The sequence below is a fragment of the Drosophila tropicalis genome, unplaced genomic scaffold (assembly GCF_018151085.1).
Source record: "Drosophila tropicalis isolate 14030-0801.00 unplaced genomic scaffold, ASM1815108v1 contig_1009, whole genome shotgun sequence".
Taxonomy (NCBI): Eukaryota; Metazoa; Arthropoda; class Insecta; order Diptera; family Drosophilidae; genus Drosophila; species Drosophila tropicalis.
In genome coordinates this window covers 436,133-463,447 of record NW_027172367.1, presented here as the reverse complement: position 1 = coordinate 463,447, position 27,315 = coordinate 436,133, and the positions used below count along the sequence as shown (strand labels likewise).

The following is a 27,315-nucleotide window of genomic DNA, read 5'->3' as shown; positions in this document are numbered from 1 at the left end:
ATAGACAGACTAGACTTGGCTTGGCATAAGAAATCCTTATAACTTCTAGTGACTCATTAAAAATGGGTAGGCAGGTTGAATCTGAAGTCAACACAATAAACTTTATCTAAATTACTCGAATTTTATGTAGTTAAAAACCTTGACTCGATGGTTAACACAGAAAAAGTTGACATTGTACAATATCCAGCCAAGTCTTGAATACAAACTATTAAGCTTTATGAAACTATATTAGAATTAATATGGATTACAACGTTGTGCCCTTTAATCCATGGATTATTTTGATTTGAATTTGCCACTCAGATTCGAGGCTTATTCTCATCTGAAGCGAATACTAGCAAAATTAAAAGATAATATCTGTTCAGTAATATTTTTTTGTTTGTTTTATTCACTCAGCCATTTTAAATTAATTTGTATATTTTACATGTTCATATAAAAATAGTTTTTCTCTGCTTTTAACATAGAATATGTGTGTGTATATGGTAGCTAATTTACATTATCGTTTCATAGACTAAACAACACCCTAACCTACAACAAAATATTGCATAGTAAATGGATATATGTATAAGTATATATAACGTATATAGATAACCAACAAACTTACTACATGCTAGGACTTGTATATATGTATATCTATGTACGATATAAAGGTTTTTGAGCAAAACTATTGACTCCAGAAGATAAATCGATTGCAACTGCTTGCAAATATTACAAATTAAGCAACAATTTCCAAAATACCTACTTACTGACTAATAAAAGTATCAAAAAGTGTTTCAAGGCATAACAATTAAGTAAGTGTTTTATTTCCGTTTTAGTTAGGCACTTAGGAGCTAGCAAGACGGGCCTGTATGTTTGTGGGTATGGGGGGAGAGGGACAGCCAACTGAAGGCCATTGCACCAAGGTTTTAGTATCCCGTTTCGGGTTCCTGTTTGAGCGTCATGCGACAGGGTTCTGCAAAGGGAAAAAAGGAAGCGAGTTTTAGAACATTTCCCATATAAGGACACCCGATGACACTCACCCATCACATAGTTGGCTTGACTGGTGGTCAGTAGCTCGGGGGCACGAATCTTGAGGGGCGTGCGACATAGCAGCTCATCGGCGCTGCTCCCCTCACTCCGATTGTATTCATTGAGGGTTATGTCCGCGGGATTGCGTAAGCCCAGACCAACGGCGGAGTCGGCCGGCGACGACGTGGCGGTTCTTTGGTATGGATGCATACGCTGTGGACTATGTTGCTGAGTCTGTAGGCCGGCGGATCGGCTGTTGTTGTAATTTCTTGCAGCGGAATCAATATACGGACTCTCCTGATGTTGCTGCTGTTGCTGTTGTTGTTGCGATTTGGGGCTGCCCAATGGCGGGGACACTGCAGCCGGAGCAACAGCAACTGTAGGGGTAGGGGTAGATGCTGATGAAGTTGAGGCGGCTACTGCAGCTGCAGCTGCCGCCGAGCTGGCGGCATAGGCCCGGAACGTGTCCTCTGCATGGTTGGCCTCGATTAGTGCCTGAATGTGTTGCACATCTATATCCAGACCATTACTGGAACCCCCAGCCAGGGTCTCCAGTGTAGAGGAGTTAACTCCCTGGCTGGCGTCTAAGCTGCCGCCGTGTGTCGGACTCTGGTAATCGCTTGGGTGATTGGGTGGCGACAAAGGCAACGAATTGTCAGCCAACTCGCCTGCATTTCAAAGAGTGAAAAGTCGTTGAATAAAATCGAGAGTTTTAGTTTATCGTTCGATTGAACTCACCGCCTAGCAACATCTCCTGGAGCAGGGAATCAATATGGGCCACTCCAAAGATTTTGGCAAATTGTATTTGCTCGATCATCTGCCAGGTGATTGACTGCAGAACCGGCAAGATAAGCAAAATTTCCCCAAACCGTCCACGCGACTCGTATTGCCGGTCTGATATGTAGTCCTCGAGATTGTTGAGTATCTGATGGCGCAAGGATTTAATGCGATGCGGCTCGTTCAGGCCCTTAGCATCTAATGAGATTTGGTGGAAGGACAATAAATAACTGATTGATCGCCGGTCACAATCGAGATCTACTCACTTGGATCAAAGAACACCAACGCCTTTATGCAGGCGAATTCCGTATCGTCAATGCCCACATCTTTCATCACCACAACAAGTTCATCAATGATGCGCGCCCCTATTCTCGATATATCCAAATTGGGGGAGACAAGTGGATCTGGATGACAAGAACAACTTGGCATTAACGACCGTTTCATCTAACCGGTTTCCATTACGTGGACTTACCTGGACAATGTCTCGTAATCACACAGTTGTTGCTCAGCAGCAGAACATCCCTTAGGTGCATCGAACGGCGCGACAGGCCCAGCAGTAGATGTTCACCGGCATGGGCACGCAGAAGAGCCACCTGATCGTCCAGCTGAAGCTCATTAAAGGCCGGTATCTGCTTGGCCCACTCCACGAGAGTAAGGAGCTGCTGCTTCATCGATTCGCACACATCGTTGATGCTGGCAAACTGTTTCGTCGACAGATCCTCGTTGATATTGGGCTCCATGGCTGCACCAGCCTTCGATTGGCGCGACTCGTTCTCCGCCTTGACCAGGGATATCACCGACAAGCCGTTGCCCGGATCGGGATCATCGTTGGAGGTGCGACGACAACTGATCCGATCACGTTCATTTTGTACGGCTTCCTTCTTCATCCCAGCCTTGAAGCACTTGCGTAGACGGCAATAGCGGCACTGATTGCGCTTATCCTTGTCGACCACACAATTGCGAGAGAATCTAATGGAAGTAGATTGCATTATAACCTCGAAAAGGAGTTGGGGAATTTATTCAATTGCTTACCTGCAGGTATACTGATGATTTTTCCTCACACTCCGCCGGAAGAATCCCTTACAGCCGTCGCAGCTTGAGGCTCCGTAATGTTTGCCCGTTGCCCGATCTCCGCAAATTGCACAGACAGTTGGCGATTGTTGTTGTTGCTGCTGTTGCTGTTGTTGTTGTTGTTGACTGCTGGAACTTCCACTATTGTTGTTGTTGTTGTTGTTGGGAGAGTATATGTTGTTATTGTTGTTGTTGTTGTTAGTGCTACTGCTATTGCCATTGCAGACAGTAAAATTCTCGCTGCTCTGATTACTGCTATTGCTCATGCCCAATCCGACCGCATTGGGACTTAGAACATGTCCAATTGGGCTATGGGATGTTGCCGGATGACCCACAGACAAAGCATCCGAATGCATTATACGGCTTTCAGATTCTGCAAATAGACAGAGAATGGATTAGTTTCATCTTAGTTTGAGTGCCGATTCACAGTTTGACAGTCATTGTTCATGTGTATGTAGACTTTCTGATTAGCAATTCGATTCAATTTGACTTAATCAACAATAATTTATGCACAGTTTAAGGGCAACTGAGCCACACACTTGTAATAAATTTGCATACTTCTTTGAGATGCCCTTACAGTTTTGGAGCCACATCCGTCCATCATTTAATTGACGCCTACGTGAATTCCTACCTACAGTTTGACGATTTACAGTTTTGAATGCTCACCTAAGCAATCATTGCAATGAAAATATGCACACACACACACCCCCTCACACACACATACATACATTGAACAGCATGTACATACACTTGTATGTATGCATGTATTCAGGTAAATATCGTAGAAAATGCCTAAATAGCCAACGACCAAAAATCGCGCAATACCAACAATCAACTACAACAACAACATACATACCATCACTTGAGTCTGTATTACTGGTACTAGTGCCACGCCTCTTTCTCTGCCTAGTGGGCCTCCCGGGCAGCCCAGCATCGGCTCCTTTGCCACGCATTAAAACGTTCCCAGCGCGATCGCGACTAGAAATTTTAACTCTACCGGACTTGCGCACCATTTTAGTGCAACTGATTAATGGAAACACGAATCGTCGTCAACGACGACGACAACGACGACGACGTCGAAGTCAAAGTAAAAAAAAAAAAAACAACAGTTTAACACCAAAAATAAAAAAATAACAAAAAAGCAAAATAAAAACTTGCGCACACGCCAAGTCCGATGGCAAAAGCGTCGAAGCTGCCCTCACACTACATCGTATGTTGTCTCTGCTCCCAGTTAGATCCAAAGCCAAGTGGCAGAGGCAGCGACAGCGGCGGAGCGAGAGTCAGGCCTCTTGCATGGGTAAATCAGGGCCGGACTTAAGGCGGGGCAACTACCAGGAGAGAGGCCTCACCAGTCACTTGACGGAACAAGGAACTTTTCCTGTTCACCTCTTCTTTAGTTAGTTACTAGTTATTTCAGCAGCCCTAACCCATATCGTAACATGAAGTGAATACGATTAGTGGCCTTAAAAGTGCACTACTTTCCCAATATAATTCTGAAATCGGCTTGGCAAGCTTTTGAGTCGTTAAAATCACGTCAGATATTAAAAATTTAGAAATATAGAATACTCGATTCCCAATAATTTCGGTTTTCCAATCACCAAGACGTGATGGAAACTGCTGAGGCAGAGGATTTAGTAAATGTTTACCAATAAGAGTCTCTGGGTAATATATTAAACCAATATTAAAAGCTGTTTTGTTTATCCGAAAATTGAAATAACACTAAGAAAATTTTTGATTTTGATGATTCCGCACTGAATTGAAGCGGAAATCGTAAAGAATAGACTTCGAAAGCATTTGGAAGGTTAATTTTAAACAGAGGGCCGGGGCTAACTTCGACCGCGTCAAAGTTTGTATACCCTTGCAACTTTTTTTGGTAACTCTTTCCTTACCTATTAGCCATCAATGTGGAAGAACGTTTTATCTAAAAAGGCTTATGTTTGCGAAAGAATGGCCTACAATCATAGGAAATAACGAAGATATTGATCATAGTCACTGTTTTCCACCGATCGTTCCTATGGGAGCTATATGATATGACTACCCGCTCTTTATCAAATTTGGCACAGTCATTAACAGATATATTAAATTAAGAAATGTTTAGTTTGAAAGCAATCGCGTTAAAAGTAACGAAGTTATTTACAAAAGTCACTGTTTTCGACCGATCGTTCCTATGGGAGCTACATATATGATATATATATTGGCACAGTAGTTAATAGGAGTAATAATCTCTCTAATATTAGTTTCACGATAATAGCGCAGAAAATAACGAAGTTATTAAGAAAAGTCACTGTTCGTGACTTTTGGGTTTTTATGGGAGCTATATGATATAGTGGTCCGATCGGGCTGAATCCGAGATATACAACGCCTTCAGTATATACAAGCCTATGTGCAAAATTTCAGCTCTGTAGCTCTTACGGTCTAGGAGGAGTTTGCGTTGATCCAGACGGACGGACGGACGGACGGACATGGCTAGTTGAACTCGTCTCGTCGTGCTGATCAAGAATATATATATTTGTATGGTCGGACATGCTTCGTTCTATGCGTTGCACACTTCTGACCAAACTGAATATACCCTTTTTGCAAGGGTATAATTAAGTGCCACGGTGCCTCAGGACTGCTGAATCCGGCTCTGGCGTTAATCGACGCTTAAATCAATTCAACTGTGTTTGCATATACATATTTGTTTGCTCTCTCTTGCAAAGCCCGAAGATAGAGAGAGAGAAGTAGAGAGAAAGGGAGAGAGCCAGCAGCAAAACCAGACTCAAAGCACCAGACACACACACACACACACACAGTTGCACATAGAAATTTATAAATAAACAAATAAATAAATTTTGAAAACAAGCCGGCTTTAATTTGAACATCTGTGTGTGTGTGTGTGCGCGCGCTCATAAGTAGTAAGAGAGAGCCCGATGGACAGAGCGACCAAACAAACTAGAATTAAAATTTTCTTTAACTTTTAAGAATTCATGCAACAAGTTGGGAACAGTGGACAAAAATGAGTGCTATGTGAATCATGGACATTTAGCTTGATATTCCGTACAATTATCTATCGAAGTTTAAAAATTAGACCCCTAGGGGCGCATTATAGTAGGCTATAGTTGGTATACTTGGTTTGTTAGTAAGCTGTATACAGATTTTCTTAATAGGCGTCACCAACTGAGTTAATCTCTGAGACTTTAAGACCAGGGAGTCTTTTCCACACTGATAATCAAAAAACTGCAATCAAATTAATCACATTCATTTGTATTATCCACATCTATCGGCATACAAAATTTCACAAAAATCGAATTATAAACGAACAAGTTAACTAATAGGGCCGAAAGCTCATAAGAATATGTTCATATCCTATATACATTTCAATTTGGTCTTGTAATTTAATCTAATACTTGCCTCACTTCTTCTTTAGAGTAACTAAATTTGAAAAGAGACAACTCGTTTTGTGTCTGTTAATTTCGTAGTTGACAAAATCTGCCGAATTTGGATGATGTTTCCAAATTTAAGGTGTGAAGCAAATTCACGTTCAATGGCAATTTGATATTTAATCAGTTGCAGATATTCTGATTACCAAAAATTAGCAGTTCAATTAACAGGTATTCCTTCATTTTGTTAAACACTCCTCGAATACTTAAATTAATCACATCACTCGACGGAGAATTTCAATTAACACCTTTCGTTCCTACTCACCAGGTGGGATTGAAATTTCTTCGGGAATTACAGAATAGTCTAGCCGATTGCAACCATTTCGCTTGAAGAGTTTAACCGAAATAAGAGCAGACGCAGCGAAATTCGAAAAGCCAAAAAACAAATCAAGTCCAACTTTACTACCAACATTTTATCTTTGTTGCTGTTTTCTGTTTTATTATGACAACAAAATTTCGGGTATTTTTTTGTTTTTGGTACGAAGAGTTTGCACTAAAGCCGCCTCACTGTAAATAAACAAATCTTCGTTGGCTCTTTCCCTCTCCCAGTCGCTCTCTCTCTGTAGCTGCCTCTCTCTCTTTTGGATCACTCAGCTGTTGAAGTTGGGGTTGCCATTTCGCGTTAGAGAAACAGGCCCCGGCATGAAAATGAAATTTTGTCTAGTCATCGTTAGAGTTCAGTTTCTGATATGCGCCGTCACCGTTAGTATGAGCATTGCGAAAAGTTGTTTTTCGCCTGATTCGTAATCTGAGATTAAAATTGTTGGATTTTCAATTTAGTTTGTATTCTGTTTATGCATTCGATTTAGTCAGGCGATTCCATACCATTCTATACATATTTTATGACCATTTATAAAATGTTGTTCAAGTGCCCAGCACTTCTACCTTTCTCTATCTCTATCTCCCGCAGTGGTTCTACTCTCCCTTACTCTCTCACTCTCACCTCCTTCTGTCTCTCAGTGGTTGATAAGACTAACTGAACGCGTCAACATTTTATTTGGCCAACATGATCTAAGGGAGTAAGAGACGATCTCTAGGCAGGTGGAAGAGATGGTGGAATGAGAATTTTAAATTCCAACTTGTTTCATTTGTTGTTCTTGTGATTCTCAATTTAATATGCTTAATTGATTTGTCGACGAGCCTCCAAAAAAACAAAAAAAAAACATCACCCGACGAGCCCCATGAAAAACAAACAAATAAATATGACCAATTCAAACTGAGAGAGCCGAGTGAGCCAAAATAGCAAAACGCATAAATCTATACTAGAGAAACACGTATACACAATATTTCACGCGTCTGTGTTAGTTCCCAAGAACTGCGGAACCTATTTTTGGTAGCCACATTCAAAGTGTTTCAAAAATAAAGATTGTATATGTACCACAGACAAAACCTACATACATATAAAGTTACGATCAATCTCTTAGATCAAAGTGGGCAAAGGATTAATACTTGTCCCTTTGAGAGGTTCTACTTCTTCCAGTAGAGTAAGTATAGGGGAGAAATACTAAACTAAGTACATATGTGGGAATACCTGCTTGGATCTTATACATTATATGTACCTGTATATTATATTTGAATTTTTGCTACTCGAAAACAAAAATCAACAAAATGCATTTATTTTTAGCTCAATTGTTTGTGTTTTGGTTTCTGGATGAAATTTCTAAATGTCTCTTTTAGAATCATGAGATGTAGGATTGGACGTCAAGAACGGAATGAAACTTTATGAATAAAAGATAAAGGATGATGATTCAGTTGCAAGTCATTATTAGTCATGGGCAGAAAACGAAATTCAATCAATTGATAAGATGTTTAAGCCCTTCATGTTGAAGGAAATATCGAAATAAAGTATGAATGTTCGTGAAATCGCCAGATGTCGAGGGGATATACATACATATATAAGTAATTGCTTTCGATTTCGATGTTCAATGGCGACCTGTGGGCAATGGAAATTGAAAATTTTTCCTATATAGAACATAAATTGTTCCTACTTACATATATGTATACATATTTGAATAATCGATTTGCCAATTACAACAAAGACCTCAATTAAATAAATGTACATATATTTCGAGTTTGCTTTGTTTCATCGATGACAACAATGGGGACGACTAACATTAGCTGTGTAATTTAGCAGTGCCCCCCACCCATTTTAGAAACCCCCAACCCAACCCCCTCAATCGACCTGCCCGCTCGGCACGATCAACTTTTTGTATGTGCGTTTGTTTTTTATAACCTCTTATCGCCTTGGCTCCATGGCGGCAACATTTCAATAACGTGCCTAATGGCATTACTGATAATAAGTAATAGTAGAAATTCAAAATCGCGACAGAGAGCAGCAACAAAAGCAGGCAAGTGAGTCAACTAGAAAAAGGCTAGATATCAATTTTTTGTTCTCTTCGTTTATTTCAAATTGCATGTCAAAGATCAAATTCAGACGTCGAGATGCGTAAGAAATCGACAAACCGATGACAAAACACAATCGATCAGAAGGAGAAACGATTTTTCCAATTGTCACGTCGGAGTAAGGGGAGACTTTTGATTATATGCACATGGTTGAGACAACAAATGCAGGAGCGGATTAAGTTTGGGAAACTCCCGCCCGAATTCGAGGCACTCTTTCATTTAAGCCCATGTATTCTTCATCTGAGGAGGTAATTCTAGCATCTCAATAGATAAATAGATAGCTTTTCCAAGTTCGAGGGACTATTTTGAGCACAATCAACTTAAGGTCACTTTCACCGTGATCCGTCACTGTGATCTAGGACTGCCTAGATAATACAATGGATATCGGTGGAGAGACAACAGCTGCATTGCACTCGCTGCGTCTGATCTATTATAGAATCACGTATGCCAATTAGTCAAGGTTGTCTATTAGAAATGTGCACGCAATTGAAACCTTTTTTATTTTTGTAAGGGTTCATTAAACCTGCATACGTAAGGAATGATGGAACTTTACATTTGAAAATGGCAAACATTTGATGGCTTTCGGGTGTTGTCTAATGACGTGGCTTAAATACTTCCTAATGACTAACTAATAAGTTACCCAAGACTTCTGCACTTGCTAAACCGGCAATTAAAATGTAAAATTGTTCAATTTGGGATTTTTACTCGTATTGAACTCCAACAAACGAATACAAAATTAGCATGATGAGCAAATATTGCATAAGATGTTTAGAAATGATATTGGAGGTGTATTCAGTTTGGGGTTTATTGGGGATTGGGTTGCTACCCAATCTGTGTGTTCACAGATTTACTATTCATGTACGTATAATGGGTTGATTTTCCGAATGGTTAAGCTTGAAAATTCCAAAACAAAGCTTGTAATTCGTTCATTGGATTGGATTGGATTGGCTTTTCCCCGAAAATCAGACCTGCCAATTAAGTTGTATAAAGAAAGTAAAGTAAGAGCTGAGCTCATAGTTCTCTGTCATCTGGTCAAATATTTGGCTAGACTGTGAGGCGTGAAAAGGGCTGAAATATGTCGCATCATTCGCACCCATCTACATATATTGGAATCTATATCTATCCGATTTGATCATTATTTAGATGATCTCTGAACGGATGTTTGTCTAAGCCATTAGAAAGTGTCAATTGTCAATTATTTCTGTGTGACTTTGGAGTGCAAATATCGGGCGATCAAAGATATATATACATATATGGGGGTAGCCACCACCATTTACATATCAAGATGTGAAATAAAGTTAGCTATTTATCGGGTAAATAAGACAATGTCTAAGACTCTATCGGATTTTGGTATCGGGCAAATCCCGAATGCGATCATTGGGATAGTTTGGGTAACATTACGCATCGGATTGGTGATTCCACTTCAATTTAGCTAATCTCAGATACATATGTGTACCTATCTCTATATGGCGTATAGAAATGGATGTACGTACGTAACCTGTTTAGAAGAAAACTTGATCCAATTAAGATTTCAACTTTTCCATACTTTTGATTAGCTTTTTCATTAGTTTTATGACTAATAATTGCTTGCATATTGTCTGTAATTAAAATACTAAAAACGTCTCAATTAAATTGTTATTAACAAAAAGTCAAAGCAGCAGACACAATAAAACCTGGACCAATCATCGGACTTGTATAAGCATCAAGAGTAGATATATACAGACATATGTACATATTAGTGGTGATTTTTGTATATACCTATTCATAAATCTCGACAACAACAACAACAGCAAAAAATCGACTACTTATATTACTTTTCTAGTATGTGCACAATCAAGTCAAGTGTAATTTCCATTAAATATGTTTGTTATACTCAATTCGCTCAGTCTTGGTGCTTGAGCCGTTTTAATTGGGCGCTAACGTGTTTCAGATACATTTGTATCTCTCCTAGTCAAACAGTCAAACAGACATACACTCTCAGTCGGAGCGTAGAGGCAATTAAACAGTCTTTTGCCTTGAACTGTGTAGCACGGAGACGGCGCGACATTTAGAACTTGACATTGTCAAAGCATTTAAATAAATAAGCTCAGTTCAGCCATCCATCCATCCATCTATCCAGCCACCCAACCATCTGCGTAGCTCACCTCTCGGTGGTCGGCTATCCCAATAAAATATATGTATCTACCAAAGCGTTTTATTCACACCTGAATTAATTCGTATGGTTTTGGGGTTTTCGCTTTTATGGCCCAACTAATTAACATTAAGAACTAGGCATCTCTTTTACCTAAAGGTGGGAGCGACAATTTCGGCTAGTCATTGTGACGGGCAATATCTTTTTGCTTGGCCAGCATGACCAGGCAAAAATACATTTTTTCGGGTTAGACCTACCTCAAAGACGAAACACTTCTGATGTGCATCCCTATCAGTATTGTCCATATTGGAATTTGATCCATAACATACGATCACGAATCTTGTTGTATTTGAAATAATACTGTACTTTTCGTGATTAAATTGACAGAGACCAAGAATTATGATTATAACGGTAGGAAAACACATGGACAACACTTCACTTCGATATCATTAGAATAGGAATATGATCCAGAACTCCGACGAGTTCTGATATTTGCATATCTGTTCACATTTTATATACTTTAGAACCAGAACTCATCTAGTTTAGTGGTACACACTTTTAGCCCAGTTTAATAGGGTATTTGTAATATTCTTATGTACTGCTAGGTTTGACCCAAGACAAGGATCGCATGAACTTCTTTGTGGACAGCAAAGCGGCTATTTGCATCGATGGGAGCGAGTGGTCAGAATAACAAGCAAAGGCAATCACAAAACTTTCCGAACACTAGAACTCACAGTTTCCAATGGGGATAATGAGCGGTGGGTTAGATCTGAACCTCACGGGTTACAGGATGCTTAGAGGCATACTCCCTGAACAGCTCACGGTGGCCAACTAAACCCACTTGGCTGCACCAGTTGCAAGAAATGTAAGATACTACACACCTTTTATGCAAATGTCTAGCCTTGGCAACGACGAGGAAGAATAGATAGACCCATTCATTAAAGAATCGAGTTTTAGATCAATAACTATAGTAGTGATTGCGGTATTACATTTGTGTCAAGCTTCATCAAGATCATAGAGTTATATCGTATAACTTCCATCTTCCTATAACAGGTTTTATGCCATATTTGGACGGAGATTCTACTTTTTACACAGGGAAAGTGATTTACACCAAGGTAAAGTGATTTGCGAATGTATTTCTCGAAATTCTAAGTTTGATAAACATATATTCAAATCTGAAATAATCTCTAAAGAATGCGAGATATGTAAGGTAGTGAAAAATACATGATATTTTAAAATACATTTCGAAATATTTGGCTGTATCGGTTAAGCATATACACATTTAGCACACTGTGGGTTCTCCAGATACTTGAGATTTTTGATTTGAGTGTTATCTGCTTCTGGTTTCCAGTGGTCAACCAAAAAGTTGAGTACTCCTAGCTCAGGTATTTTGGTTTCTTTGACAATTCTTATCGATAATAAAGATCAGTTTTTACTGTAGTTCTACGAGCTTGAAGACTAATTCTCAAGTGGCCCTTTTAAATGAACGCCAATCCCAAAACTCAATCAGTCAAATGTTCATATGTAGTTGGGTAGGTACATACATGTGTACGAATAATTTTTAGTATGGGGTTGTATTTCCGGTTAGGCAACTGAAACTAGGAAAACTCGGTACATGGTGATTATATTATAAGGTAGATGAATAATTACAAGAAATTAAGTACAAATAACACATGTAGTGGCTGGAGAGGTTGTGACGACTATCATCGATGGAGTTAGACAAAGTGCCTATCACCCTGACTATTGTACAGAATCGTCAATAATATTATGTGTCTCTATTGATAACAATTAATTAAACCATTCGCGTGTGAAACAAATGAAACTTGTTGTGTTGTGTTTTGTTCTATTTTGTGGTGGAATGGCAATTAAATTAGAAATGAGTTGAAATTTCAAATGCCCCAAATTGGGCCATTTGTGTGTACAACAGATTCACCCAAAAGAAATTGATAATACTCTGAATCCAATGGCAATCACACCACCAGAAAAACACAACACATATGTACATATGTCCATTATAATGCTAATGTTTTACCATTTTGTTATGCATAATCTAATTATACCCCGGGGGCATATTATAATCGCTTTAAATTCTTGACAAACAGCAAAACAGATCCACTTTCGTTTTTTCCCTCACTATCTTTGTGACTACAGACTTAGGTACATATGTATATATTGTATTTTGATGAAATCTTATCGTCTGCAACAACCTATCCTTGTCTGTGTGTGGATGCATATGTGGGGGGTAGAAGGAGAGATATGGATGGGTACAATGATAATCTTTGATAAGAATTGCAATAAAGTTGCTTTTAATTATTAAAAGCAAAACAAAATAGAACAGCAATCTGATAAAATTCTCTTGGTTTGCTGGTGATGATAAAGACCCCCCCATATAATGGCACTTATCAGATGTTTTGATATGGAGGTTCAGTGATAAAGCCCCAGCAAGGATGAGCTTGAATATTACATCAATGAAATAGTCGTCCATCATGCAATGCCCCTTGATCAATGCACACTCACACTCACACACTCACACACACACACACACTCAATATCTAAGGATATGCAGATTTATTTATGGATTTCATTTGAATGGAAATCTTTATACTTTGCAGTTGAATGAAGATCAGCAGTTTAATCAGGTCAGAACCTTTTTCGGAGAACTGTATAACAAATCCGCTAAAAGTTCTTCTCACGATGACTATGTAGAATCTTTAGTTGGAGCAAACTGAGTATTTTAGCTGGTTCTTTATGATCTTTTATATGCAAATTGTTTGTTAACAAAAGTCCAATGGGATACCACTTGTTGGCAGAGAAATCCAAAGGGAATGAATAGAGAATAGAGATGAAAGTAAGTCTTTAGATCGTCTCTGAAATCGATTTGACTACATACTAGATATCGGTTGGACTCACCCATTATGTGCATTAGATTCTCCTCTAACAGAAATGCATCATCGTAGCTTGAGTTGGTTAGGGTCTCGGTTTTCATATTCAACAAACTGGGCAACATTGATGCATACATTTGGAATTCAATTTTCTTTGTTTACTCTCCTCTTTCTCAAATGAAAATATTGCGAATTAGTTTGCCTCGTGTGTGCGTGTGTGTATGTGTGTGTTTGTGTGTCTGAAGGGTGTAGAAGGGCTAGTTTCTCATAGACAATTGGCGATTGGCAAATATTTGTAAATCCTTCACACTCTTTTGCAAATTTATTTTTCACAATTTGTTGTTGGGGCACATTGTTGTTGTTATTGCAGCGTTTCCCTTTTTTTTTATAATTTTAGTTGTTGCTGTTGTTTTTGTAGTTGTTGTTGTTCTCCAAGCAATAGACACACTTAAGTAAAGCTAAATATTTGCACAAATTAAAAAACCAAAAAATCGAAAAACCGAAAAAAATGTTCTAGCTAAAGCGCAAAAACAACCGACGGCAATTTGGTTCACTGTATATTTACATACTGTTTAATTTTATTTTGGTTTTTGTCTTTCCTTTTGTTTTTCTGGAAGGGAATTTACTACAAGCAACCGAAGGCGATGCAGTCAGTGTCCATTCCCATTGATAAATAATGCGAAAATCGTGTTAGCGAACGTATATAAGGAAAGGTAGACGCGTTTACATATATATAGATGGATACATATATGTATGTTATTTAGTTAAACGAGGATTATCACAGTCCTTTATCAACACTTTTAATTAATTATGGTATTCCGTTTTAGCCTCTGACAATTGAACGAACCGGCAGACTATCGGGTCGGCTCTCAGCTATCGAGTACCGGGTTCCTCTCTGGTTTCTACTGTATTATAACCGCCTAGTGCAAAACATTGACTAAACCTCAAATAATGTTCTCAACACGTACTAACTGTCTTAATATTATTTGTTGTAGATATAGAAGTCGCGACGACGACGTCGACGCCGACGGCGAGCAGCAGCAGCAGCCGCACTAGCAGCAGAGACGATCGCCACTTGCTCGGCTCTGTAGGCTGGGGACCAGTGATTAGTCCAGCCAAACGACAACAGCAACAACAACAACAACATTACGAAAAGCAACAATTGTATAAACTTTAATAAATATTATTACCTAGTATGTATGTATGTTTGTATTTGTTGTATTTTGTTGTTGCACTTGCTTATACTCGGGTCTTAGCAAAATTGTTAACAATCTACGCTGATTACCAGTCGGACTAGATTCGGACTCGGCTCGGTTTCGGAGTCGGAATCGGAATCGGATCGTGCCTCGGTAAACAGCCGGGTCGCTGCTGCAGCAAAAGTAGCAGCGATTGCCTGTTATCACTAACCCAGGTTAAGCTTATATATGTATATGGTATATAGCATGTTTAGTAGTCTATATATAAAATCCCATATAAGTATGTACATTTATGTATGTCGCATATTCGCCTTTGTGTGCTTTGTTTTTGTATGCTATTCATTAAAGTAAATCGTTTTTATTTCATGTTTTTTATGATATTTCCATAGATTCCTGAAGGAGTCATAAATGATTGTGGCGGAATACTTTTGATAGGGAATGCTCATCTGCACAAACTAGTGCAGAAACGGATCTCCACTCTTCAGCTTGAATGAAAGTAAACCTCACCCCATTCGTGTCCAGGGGAATCCCCAGTCGAAACGACAACTCCTAAACAAGTTGGGAATCGTAAAAACAACTAAGTAACTTTAATTCAATTTGTTCTATTATGTATTTAGAGAGCTAATTCTCTTTCTTTGTTTATGTTATTATATCACATATTTGATAAGACCCATGGGCTTTGTTTTTCTCACACGTATTGCCGTCGGCAAGCATAATTAAATATTTAAACAAAATATTGTAAAACAATAAAGAGAGCATGGGAGAGAGAAAAAGAGAGAAATTGTGATATTTCTGGCTAGGCAAATACTGATATCACTGAGAGTTTATCAAACCAGAGCTAAATGATGTTCTTTCCCCATCATCATCATTACCATCAGCAACTGTTGGGACAGTTGGAATTATTTATGTATGTCTGTGAGCATTTTTCTTATAATAAGGTCGCCCGGATTGCTGATACTCTATAAGGCTGAATGAGCTTAAGCCAAGGCGAGTTGAGCCGCGGTTATCAACGCGAGGTAATAAATATAACCCATACAAAACAGTCTCATACATAGTTAGTCAGAGTGACTGCAATGTCTGATAGATGGATAGATAGGTATGTATGTATGTGGCAGATAGAATGCATAGATAGCGACAGCCGTGCCCGGTCCCAGTTGTCGGGCTGTGGAGAGTTGCCAAGTGTTTTGGTTTGTTTGTTGGATCTCGCCAGGCGCAGTCGCAGTGAGATTTTTGTTTTTTGTCACGTTGATTGATACTTTTGATTCAATTGAAATTAATTTGTATTTGTCTGTGCGCGATTGTCATTCAACACCAACGACTCTCTGTTTGTCTCCGTCTCCCTTTTTTCCCACTCTCTCACTCCCGCTCCGAGCCCAATGGCAATGCACAATCGCAGCGGACTTTCCAGGCCCTCCCGCAAGCCCGTACTTTAACCGGATGGCCAGCCACTCTATGTATACGGCGGAATTTCTGTGACGAAACAGAAGCACTGCCAGTAGCACTGCCCCACCGCAGCCACTCATACTCATATTCAATGTGTACTTTGGCTGCTTGCCGGTCGTCGGTGCCGCTCGCTGGTGATTGGCGTCATCATATTGTTTTGTCGTGGGTCTGTGCGGACAGTTGGTTCGTTCTGCAGGCAGAAAACGTGACGTGGTTGCTATATGAATGGAATGGAGTCGAATCGAGTGGGTAGTAGTGGGAAAAATGTTGCAAATTATTGATGGATACAGCAAGTGGGGCGACAATATCAATTTCTAACGGTCAAATGAAGTTGTTTGATAATAACTGGAGCGCAAACAGCAGAGAATCGAGTCCTGGAGGAAGCATTGTCTGTGAAAAGGATGAGAAGTCAACTAAAACTCGAAAGCATGGACATAGACAGGATACTAAGATAGGACGAACTTAATCGCAGGGAACAAAGAAGACTTTAAAAAAACAGAGCTTTACCAGCTTTAACATCACTTGTTACACCAATTCTATAATTTATTAAGATCGTTTTGAGGCAGAGATAACTTGAATCAAAGGAAGATCGTTAATAAGTTGGTGTCAATGACCTTCGGGTACTCTGGAAAGAAGGAAAAGTATTGGACATCATTCTTGTGATTAAGAATCCTTCCAAATAGCTTTAAATGTTACAGACTTTATAGACAAAACAAATAAGCTAAGAAGAGGTCGATTGTCGATCATAGGATTAAGGACGTAGCTAGACGATATAATGAGAGGGAAATGATGTTCATCTCGCAGTTGGGTCTTTATCTAATACATATATTCAAAATCTATAGACGTTTTTCAGTTAAGCACTGCATTTGCATTTTCACACTGAAACTGTCCTTACACAATCCACTCGGAATCGTTCTGTCCTCACACTTGAGCTAATTTCTCAATTAGAAAAGCAGCGGTAAGCTTTTTCCATATCGTGGGCAACAACAAACACAGCCAGATGCAATGTGATGTGATGTATCTCAGAGATACAACAAAGGCACTCAGCAATGTGGACACATTTCACTTAAAGTTGTCGCCGCTAAATGAAGTGTAAATAGTAAATTGCAGTCAAACATTATGAATATCATCGTCATTATCGTCATTATCATTCTGTTCATTATTGCCGTCGTCATCATCGGCATGACGATGATGGCGTTCATCATATGGGTGTGAGTGTAGCATGATCATGATGACAAACAACACATGCAAATCACATGGCTAGTATCTTATGGATACTTGTTTGTTGCATGTGCAAAAATAAACGCATATAAAAAAGTATGCAAATAAAATAATAATTTTCGTTCAAAAAGTTCACTTGACGAATGCGACAGAGTGAGACAGACAGACAGACAGGGACAGAGAGAGTGAGAGGAAGAGAAATGCCAAAGAGAATGTGAAAGAGAGAGGGAGACAGGTCTTTTGGCATTGCTAATTTTCATAATTCTCTGGAAATTCACTAGTAAAACGGCCCCACATGTGTGTGTCTCCTGTGTGTGTGTGTGTGTGTGTAGTGAGTGGAGGCGCTGCGGGAAAAGCGACAGTCAGGCGACACATCAACAACATGAACATGACATGCATTTTATTTTAATTCTATTTTTTCGTCACTGGAAGAAGTGTCCATTCGTTTTGATGATAACCAAGTAACACCTCAATATATCAAAGCATATCCGACTATAAACACACTACAGAAGGGCATATTCTGCCAAAGGGAATCGAAAACAATTGATATATTCCATCCAGAGAAAAGAATTCTGGGAAAATTTTTGAAACTTTCCCAATGTATTCGAAGATCGCAAGGGCATTCAAGCTTCACTCTGTGATCTTATGTTGTGCCACTTCTCCATCACACCCATCGTGCAGGAAACGCCCGGTTGTATCTTTTAGATAGCAACTGTACAGTAGCTCATGCTCGATAGCAACCAAGTGCCCGATCCCGAGGCCGACCCTTTAACAGTTTTCAGTTGGTATTCCGTGATTCATGCCTCCGCCGCGTTGTTGTTGTGTGTTTGGTTTCAAACCAAAACATATGCGTCATGTTTGCGATCGCTCCTATTGCTCACACACAAAGTATGATTTCCATAATACTCACATACAGTTTGTAATTGCAATTAATGCAATCTCCGGCCCATATGTCGGCGGAACAGGCGACAGTTGGGGAGCAACCGTTGTGCATCATTGCCGGAGAGTCACTCGAAGGCCGACGATTGAGGCCTCATTTAACTGATGGAGATCTGACGGCGAGCGATCGTGTCAGAGATCTGGGTCTTAAAGTAGCTCGAACTTATCTTGGTTATTCATTTTTGTGAAGCTGCATTCTCCGAGCTTGTCTCTTTACAATCCGAACTCATAGGGACAGATCTATACAACACAAGTAGACTCCAGAATTTCACTTTTATGGGCATTACGGTATTTGATACCTTTCACAATTAAGTTGTAGGATATGGAAATCCATACATAAATATGTATATCAGTTGGTTAGATTAGTTAAGATACTTGTTGGCAATCCCATTTACAATTACAGAAAGAATTGGGCCTTCAAGATAGCAACCTATCAACATAGTTTAGTCTCCTGCCTGCCACTGTGTCATAAATAGTTAGTTATCTATAGTTATCTATTGTGAAACTCTTGAAGACCTCAAGCAAATTTCCATGTAACGCATATTTGTTTACTTTATACTCGTTTGTAGTTACTTACACACACACACATGAGATGGGGAATATGACGCAAGACACTTCAATTATCTTCATAGAAATTAATGAGTGTCTAAAGCGGATATAAGAAAACAAAAACTACGGATAACTTATGTATATATAAACTGGGAGGGACAGACCCAGCCAAAGCGGCATTTGCTTGCTACTTATCTAGATAACCAAATAAAAAATAATAATAATAATATTTTTAATTATAATCGACTCAAGCGACTGAAGAAGGCAAAAACCTCAATAAAACTACAAAAAACAGAGATTTGCCGTAGTTTCCAAATGAAAAGCAAATGACAGAATGATTGCCCCTCCTCACCCCCTTGCCCCTGGAGCCACTACCCACCGATGCGAATGCAAATCAATTGAGTTCACGTCTGGGCGATAACCTCGCACCCATATCATATCAGTAGAGCGCAAAACCAAAAGTGTCTAGCAATCTAATATATAGTAAATATGTTTCCAACCAAATAGCCTCAGTCTTTGCTTCGGTTTCGATCTCTCATTAGTGGATGCGAAGGAGGAGACAGAAAGAGGGATCGGGAAATCACAAAACTAGAAAGCCCCTCAAAGGCCCTATGCTCTAGGTTTTCTTATAATCCATGGATTCATAAATTCATTGAAATATTGAATCCTTGTTGCTAGTCGATCCGCATATACACATAGTATATGGATGTAGGTTTTAAGGTTGGGTAAGGGGCAAACCTGTGGCCCAATATTATATGCTCTCTGTTAGAGTATACAAATGAAGTGCGCCTTAGCTGTTAAGAATAGCTTTCGTCATGTCAGTGGCTAAGGTGACACTAGCATATAAATATATAGAATACAGCACGGAATAGCTTAGTATAGATCGAAAGCAGACCTGGTCTCTAGCCCCTCCTCCCCTAAACCTTCCGCTCCACCCCACCCCACACACCACTCCACACCTCACCCCACACCTCGTTCTATAAATATTCAACAATTTAAAGCTGAGCTTGCTTCTAGTTAGCACTTGGGTATTGTCGTTTAGTCGCTTGTGTTTGCCTTTGCGCATATTTAACCCTTTGGGGTTAAGTTAAGCATTACGTTTAAGTTTTACTTCGCTTTGTTTTGTAAGGTTTTTATTTGACTTCGTTTTCGGTTTTGCTTTAGCTTTTGCAATTTCAGCACATTTTGCTATATAGCCAACTTTTTCTGTATCTATCGACTCACAAATAGATGTCTTTAATCCAATATAAATAGTTTTATTATGGCAGCAATCATTGTTTTAATCTGGAAGCAACATTTATAAAGAACAAGCAATTATTTTGTTCCTTTTCTTTTTTTTGTGTGTTTTGCTCTAATCAATAAACAAATTATAAACATTTATAATGATTGCAGGCTTATCAGGAGAGCCCACAGCGAGTTTATCAAGCCCAGTGCCTATTTATAACAAAAATTCCCTGCACAAATGGCAAGCCACCTGAAGCGCAATTTGGGACGACTTCTTGCCAGACTTTTGGCACGTGTTCGGCTTAGTCATGGCATTTGTGTCAGCCTGCAAAAGCAGCTCGGAAATCAATTCAAAATCATGCTCAAATCATAAAACATATCATGATAAATCAGTCAAACGAAACAAAGATTCAATGTCCAAGTTTGTGGAGAAACAAATTCCCGATATGCCGACATAATTGATAAAACAAACAATTTTATTTCTTTATATGCACCAAAAGGATAAAAATGTAATCTGAAGCTTTTGTCAGAGTTGGAATCATAAAATATCAAAGTTACTTTGGATATACTGATATCTATATACCCTTGCAATCTATCGCCGTTTCACAAGGTCCCAAACTGCATCGGAATATATTTTTATGACTCTAAGAAATGCATAACTGTGTTTTAATAAAGAATGTGTAGCAAATACTTTGCACATGCTATATCTATTCGGAAAACATTGAAGAGGAAGACTAGAGGACTATTTGGATAAAACTCTTTGTTCGACATCACTTTCACCCTGATCCCTTAGTGGACTCTAGAGTTAGTCCATTCTTTTCTTTTGCTAGAACTTTTATTTGTATACATGATCTGAGTAAAACTTGGAGGGAAAAGGACTAAGATTGTTCCTACGTGTAGCCACAGGTAAATCGACTTGGATGTTCAAGAGTTTGACCAATTGTATACAAAGTTAGGAAAATTATCGTTCACTCTGAACAATCCAATCAATCTGAATAGGTTTTCCAAATATTTAACTTACCAGACTCATGTAAGTCCTGTTCCATATTCTCCACTTTATCGACCTTCATTAGCTGCTGTCCATCGGTGATTGTTAAATCCTGGGGATGCTTCATGGTATATTCTTGTTGGATATTCCTGTGGTACTTAAAGATCTCCCACCAGTCCAGTCACCATGGTTGGCAACTGTAAATGAAAAGATAAGTAAAAGCTGTCAATTGGTATTTTTTGTTGTATTGTTAATTGGGGTAATTCAATTTAATAGAGTGCAACTAACTAAGTAAGCCGTCGACTTACATAGGCACAGAGACATAAGTTTTACAGTTCGAATAGCTTTCCGGTCAATAGCTGGTCCGATAAGCCCAACTGAAGTATTGTCCATAAATCTATTTGTTCGTACAACTCGAGAGTGGGCTTGACTCGACAGCTAAACGTTTCTCATTACATACCCCCCAATGGGGGGTCGCATGTTTTATGATTGTGCACACAAACCTCTCTTCTTATCGTTATATGTCGATCTATATAAATATGTGTACTATGTATGTGCAGGTATTTTACGATTCAATTGTAAACCAAAACGACTCAACTTTATGCAGACGTGTCTCTCCGCCGCAACCCGCCAAAAAACCATATACCACATATGTACGAACACACACTCATATATATTTGGAGAAATAGTAATCTTCAACACTTTATTGACTGCCCAGACCCTGATAAACAAAAACATTTAGACGAAGAAAGGAGAGAGACAGTGGCAGAGAGAGAGAGCGAGAAAGAAGTTGCTTTCGCTGATAATGCTGAAACAGAAATTGTGATTATTATCAGACTTTTATTATTTTCTCTCGCCAGTGTTCGTCGTTCGTGGTGCGTATTTGCTGGAGTGCCATAACAGCCGATAAGCTCCGTGGCAGCCTATACTAAGTAGGGGCTCTATCTACCTCTGCTCCGCCGTCCTTCTTATCGGATCCGCACACTGTCACAGACCCCCCTCCTGTTTGCCAAATTGTCACCTTTGAACGCTCGTGACTGTCGCGAGTCACAGCCGACAAACGTTTTGCCGGCTTTGGCGAAAACCCTTTTCAATTTTATCACTACAAATGTGGGTAGGGCCGTGAGATCTAGATTCGGGCCCGAATTTAGATCACTTTTCTGTAGAGAATAACTCCTTGTGTTTATTATACCAAAACTCACTAACATTTGAGTGTGCTACAATTTGTCCGCTGGTATGAGACGTAAAGTAGAAAATGGAACCATTAGTAAGTAGAAACATTAAACTAATTGAAATTTTAAAGTACTCAAAAATATTATGAGTATTCATGGCACACAAAATTTCCGAATGACTAAGTCAATTAACTTCTCATTCATTCGTTGAATGAACTGATACGATCATTTATTACATAAACAGAATTAAGACAAGGGATGGGTGTGACCAAGTTGCTTTGCTGGAGGCGAGGACTAACTGGGTGGATGGAAAGAGAGTCGGAAAAAGGAGAAATTACTTTTGAGTAATTTAAGTTTGAATGACTGACCAAAGTAGTCAGGTTTAGTCACACTTTAGATTCTCTAGAAAAAAAAACATTTTCCATTGTATTAAACTTCAAATTGAATTTATCACTAAAATCTCTAGTCAAAGAAAAATCATATCCATTCTACATAGTATCAATAGCATATAAAAATTCGACTACTTTCCAGATACATACAATACTTTTTAGGCATTTGCAGTTCTTAGTGACGAAATTTGAAAATGTGTTCTCGGGACCCGGCTTCCAATCAACTAATCGACTACAAGACCAACGATTCCGAGGTTCAGAAGGAATGCACCACTTCTGGAGGAGCAAGTATAGGGGTTAAGGATGCCATTCAAACAGTGGGTCCACGGGGTCCGGCATTGCTGCAAGACTTTTTTTTCTTGGATGAGATGATGCACTTTGATACCGAACGCATCCCGGAGCGTGTAGCCTATGCCAAGGGGGCAGGGGCATTTGGGTACTTTGAGTCTACCCACGATATAACCAAGTTTTGTGCAGCGTCTCTCTTTGAGCGGGTGAGGAAACGGACAGCTATCGCTATGAGATTTTCGGTTGCTTGCGGAGAGAATGGATCGGCTGATACGGTGAGGGAGCAGCGGGGATTCTCCGTCAAGTTTTATACGGACGATGGAATCTGGGATATTGTTGGTTGCAATATGCCTGTTTACTATGTGAGAGATCCATCTTTGTTTCCCAGCCTGATCCATGCCCAGAAGAGAAATCCACAAACCCATCTTAGAGATCCGGACATGTTTTGGGATTTCATGACTTTGCGCCCCGAAACATTGCATGCTCTGGTGATGTATTTTAGTGATCGCGGCACTCCGGATGGCTATCGTCATATGCATGGTTATGGAGCGCATACCTATCGTATGGTTAATCCCAGTGGCGAGACCTACTATGTCAAATTTCACTTCAAAACGGATCAGGGTATAAAGAATCTGGATTGCCGTCGCTGTGATGAGCTGAGGTCCCATGACCCCGACTATGCCATCAGGGATATGTACAATTCTATTAAGAAATGCAATTACCCCAGTTGGAGCATGTTCATTCAGGTTATGCTCAATGAGGAGGCCAAAAAATGCAAGTTCAATCCATTCGATGTCACCAAAGTGTGGCCTCAGAAGGACTACCCTCTTTTGCCAGTTGGTAAACTAGTCCTGGATCGCAATCCTACCAACTACTTTACCGAGATCGAACAGTTGGCTTTCAGTCCTGCACACATGGTGCCTGGGATTGAGCCCTCACCAGACAAAATGCTTCAAGGACGTCTTTTTTCCTACGGGGACTCGCAGCGTTATCGCTTGGGCACAAACTACATGCAAATCCCGGTGAATTGTCCATATCGGGTTCAAGTGAGGAACTTCCAGCGCGATGGCGCTATGACTGTCAATGATAATCAGAGCGGAGCCCCGAATTACTTTCCCAATTCGTTCTGCGGCCCCAAGGAGAGCTCCCGAGCTCTCGCCTTGCAGACCTGCTGTCCCGTTTCGGGCGACGTCTATCGGTACATGAGTGGCGACACGGAGGACAACTACAGTCAGGTCACCGACTTCTGGACCTACACGCTGGATAATTGCGGTCGCAAGCGTCTTATCCGTAACATATCCGAGCATCTGTGCGAGGCAAGCCAATTTTTGCAGGAACGTGCCGTTAAACTGTTTACCGCGGTCCACTCGGACTTCGGTCGTCTGCTGACAGAGGCCCTGAATACAGCCAGAATATCCAAGTTGTAGGAGATCCCAAGAAAAAGTTATTTACAAACTGGAGTATGTCTTTCGATGTTATTGGAATTGTATGTACGTATAGTTGGAAAATAGACTAATATAACTTATTATTATTCTTGTTGGTGGTTCGTTCGGTCTAATCATTTATACGTGCATATATATTGTTAGGGTATTTGCGGAGTTCCTAGGATTTCTTAAAGGAAATCCCTTATACTTTTTGATTTCCTGACTACGCCCATGATAAACAATAAGTTTTAGTATGGAAACTTACTCTAAGTTGTGATTCAAGTAATGACCAGGCAGAGGCGGGTTACAGTTCTGGCGTTTTTATCAGCTTCTGTTGTTATTGTTGTTGCTTTTGTTATTTGTTGTTGGTTCTGAACGCGTTGATTCGAGTTGACCGCATGAATGAAAGCGAAGTAGACCAACAGACGAGACAAACGAAACGTCGACAACAAAACACACTTGTTGATTTCTTTGTGTGTGTTTTTTGTTTTATTTTTGTTTTTGTTTTTGTGGCTCGTTGTACATAATTAAAGTCGCTGGCGGGCACACATCCACATATTTATTTACATATATGTATGTATGTATATTTTTGTTGTATTTTTACTAACTTGAACACTTCCACTTTGGGGATTTTGTTTTGCTTCTGATTTTTATTTGTGTTTTTATTGCACTCTACTCCGCCACGTCTCAAGGCGGCTTTTTCGCTGTTTAATTAACAAATGGGTAAGGGGAAGAAGAGATGCAATGCACTTGCAAATTTAGTGAATTTATATTTGTATGAAATTATGACATGATTAGTCAAGTTTCGCGATTCAATATTCTTTTTTTAACGGTTTCGTTGTCCGTCTTCGAACTCAACTACGGCTTCTGTGGGGCCCAGGCCCATTATAAAAGCCCCAACTGACAAGAGAGCGCTTATCACTCTCTCTTTCAGCTGTCTCTCTTGCTTGCTTACGCTGGTTTTATTTATTTCTTTTTAGTCGACAACTCACTCTCTTTCTCTCTCACAGTTACACGCACGCACACACACACACTCACACATAAAAATAATAATATTTTAGTCTGTTTGCCTGCATCAAAATGTTACGTAGTTCTGTTTCAATCAAAACAAAATATGTATGTACATTGTACATATTGTATATTAAACTTTTGTTTCACTTGTATTCATTATATAACCAAAATTGTTGATTAAAATGCTGTTGTTTAAACACTAGTCTAGTGTCTCTTTCTAAGGAATGTCACGCCGTCTACAGGTTGATTGAACCCACTCACACCCACACGCACACATGGACACACATGCACACTCATGCTCTTTACTCCAGGCCGGCGGCAGCCCGTTCATACCACACGACGATACAATTGGCGACTGAATCAAAGTCGAAGTCGCCAAATTCAGCAGCGGGCTAGAACCGTGGAGAGGAATGCAGGGGAGGGGTTCCCAACGTCACTCCATACCGAGCATGTAAAAGTGCATAGAACGCGCGTGTCTCTGGCGAAGTGTCATCAACAAATCTATTAATTGATTGAGTTTTAAACGAAGCTATGCAAAAATTATGCCCCACACAACGAGATATTCACAATATTTCAGCAGACAGTGAGAGTTACGCTGCTCATTATTTTGCGCACTCCCTCTCTCTCTCTCTCTCTCTCTCTCTTCGTTATCACGTCAGTTTTCCATTTCCATTTCCACTAGCTGATCGTACTGCTCAAGTTGCCAGCTCGTCAACAATTGTCATGCTTTGTCTGGCAGCACTCTGGGTAGACAAGAGCAAAAGCTTTTATTTGACATTTGGAAATTTTGAAATAAAGTTCGTGTTTGAATTTATAATTGTCAAATTTGCCTTGCTCACACTATGAAATCCGATTTTATATTCACAAACTAGAACAGGTCTAATTAGTTTTTAATTTTAATAATGTGATTTGTATTGTATTATATGTAAACTGGCAATATATGTATAATACAGTTATTACTTCATCGTCAAATGCCACCAAGTCTGCATTCAGGACGTCATCTAGGAAGGCTTAACCAAGAAATTAAATACTTATGTATGTATGTATATTTTCATTACTATCTTAGAAGTAAATTATAAAAACGGCTTAACATATACAACTATTTTCCGAAGAAAATTCAAGAGGCATCAACCTCCCTATCCCTATTCTCCAGCGTATTTCGAGTCTTAAATGACCCTTCATTCGTTACAAAAAAAGATTGACCTCCGAAAGATTTTCGGAATAAAGACTCTCCATTCAAAACTACTCTACTTTATTTTTTAGCACAACTTCATGTTAAAGACCTTAAATGTCTCTTGTCTCCTATCTTAAATTTAAATTCCCCAAAGGTTCGATTTAACATATTTTCAGGATGACACCTGCACGTCTCGGCCCCCCTCACTACGCCCTTGAAAGTTACAATTTGCTCCTCACCCACAGAGTTGTCAACTCCAAGATGTACCTTAAAATGTAAATATACCGTAGAGTTCCAGGTCATAGTCGTTTTCAAACCGAATTGCCCTTATAGTTAAAGCAACCACACCAGTCGCCGATTCAATCTGCCCCTTTGGCAAAAAATGGACTGGTTAGCTGAACCCTAAGTGTCCAAGAAAGCTTTCCCACCCCCCGTTGACGATTGGGCTAAAATTATATATTTCAAAAAACTGTTACAATTTCCTTTGGCCATTCTTAATTACAATTTCCTTCACCTCATGTAAATTAATTATTACGTTTACGTGGCTTACTCAATTTATCGTTGTGGATAGGTATTTGAGAAACAAAATTTCTACATTTTTAGAATAAA

At 39.5% G+C, this 27,315-nt stretch overlaps 2 protein-coding genes across 4 annotated transcripts; one reads left to right on the top strand and one right to left on the bottom strand.

Moving 5' to 3' along the window:
- Nucleotides 1-357: 357 nt before the first annotated feature.
- Nucleotides 358-25,912, bottom strand: Hnf4 (Hepatocyte nuclear factor 4). 3 transcript variants are annotated; one of them, XM_068303606.1, is made up of 8 exons: nt 24,787-25,912; nt 21,282-21,445; nt 2,815-3,226; nt 2,255-2,751; nt 2,049-2,186; nt 1,744-1,980; nt 1,017-1,673; nt 358-949 (listed from the first exon to the last, which is right to left on the bottom strand). In XM_068303606.1, the coding sequence occupies exons 2-8, from the start codon at nt 21,373-21,375 to the stop codon at nt 903-905; spliced, it is 2,082 nt and encodes a 693-aa protein (XP_068159707.1). In that variant the 5' UTR covers nt 21,376-21,445; nt 24,787-25,912; the 3' UTR covers nt 358-902. The 3 variants fall into 3 exon arrangements, with proteins under 3 accessions (XP_068159707.1, XP_068159700.1, XP_068159691.1); XM_068303599.1 differs by lacking the exons at nt 21,282-21,445; nt 24,787-25,912 and adding an exon at nt 13,717-14,373; XM_068303590.1 differs by lacking the exons at nt 21,282-21,445; nt 24,787-25,912 and adding an exon at nt 3,710-3,982.
- Nucleotides 22,848-24,633, top strand: CatB (Catalase B). Its single transcript, XM_068303293.1, has one exon. It carries the CDS (start codon nt 23,004-23,006, stop codon nt 24,522-24,524), a length of 1,521 nt encoding a protein of 506 aa, XP_068159394.1. The 5' UTR covers nt 22,848-23,003; the 3' UTR covers nt 24,525-24,633.
- Nucleotides 25,913-27,315: the final 1,403 nt, after the last annotated feature.

Coding starts and splice junctions, on each gene's coding strand:
- Hnf4 (XM_068303590.1), bottom strand. CDS start 3,866: ATGGTGCGCAAGTCCGGTAGAGTTAAAATTTCTAGTCGCGATCGCGCT. Junction 2,752..2,814: donor AATCATCAGTATACCTGCAG/GTAAGCAATTGA, acceptor TACTTCCATTAG/ATTCTCTCGCAATTGTGTGG. Junction 1,981..2,048: donor GTTGGTGTTCTTTGATCCAA/GTGAGTAGATCT, acceptor AAATCTCATTAG/ATGCTAAGGGCCTGAACGAG.
- CatB (XM_068303293.1), top strand. CDS start 23,004: ATGTGTTCTCGGGACCCGGCTTCCAATCAACTAATCGACTACAAGACC.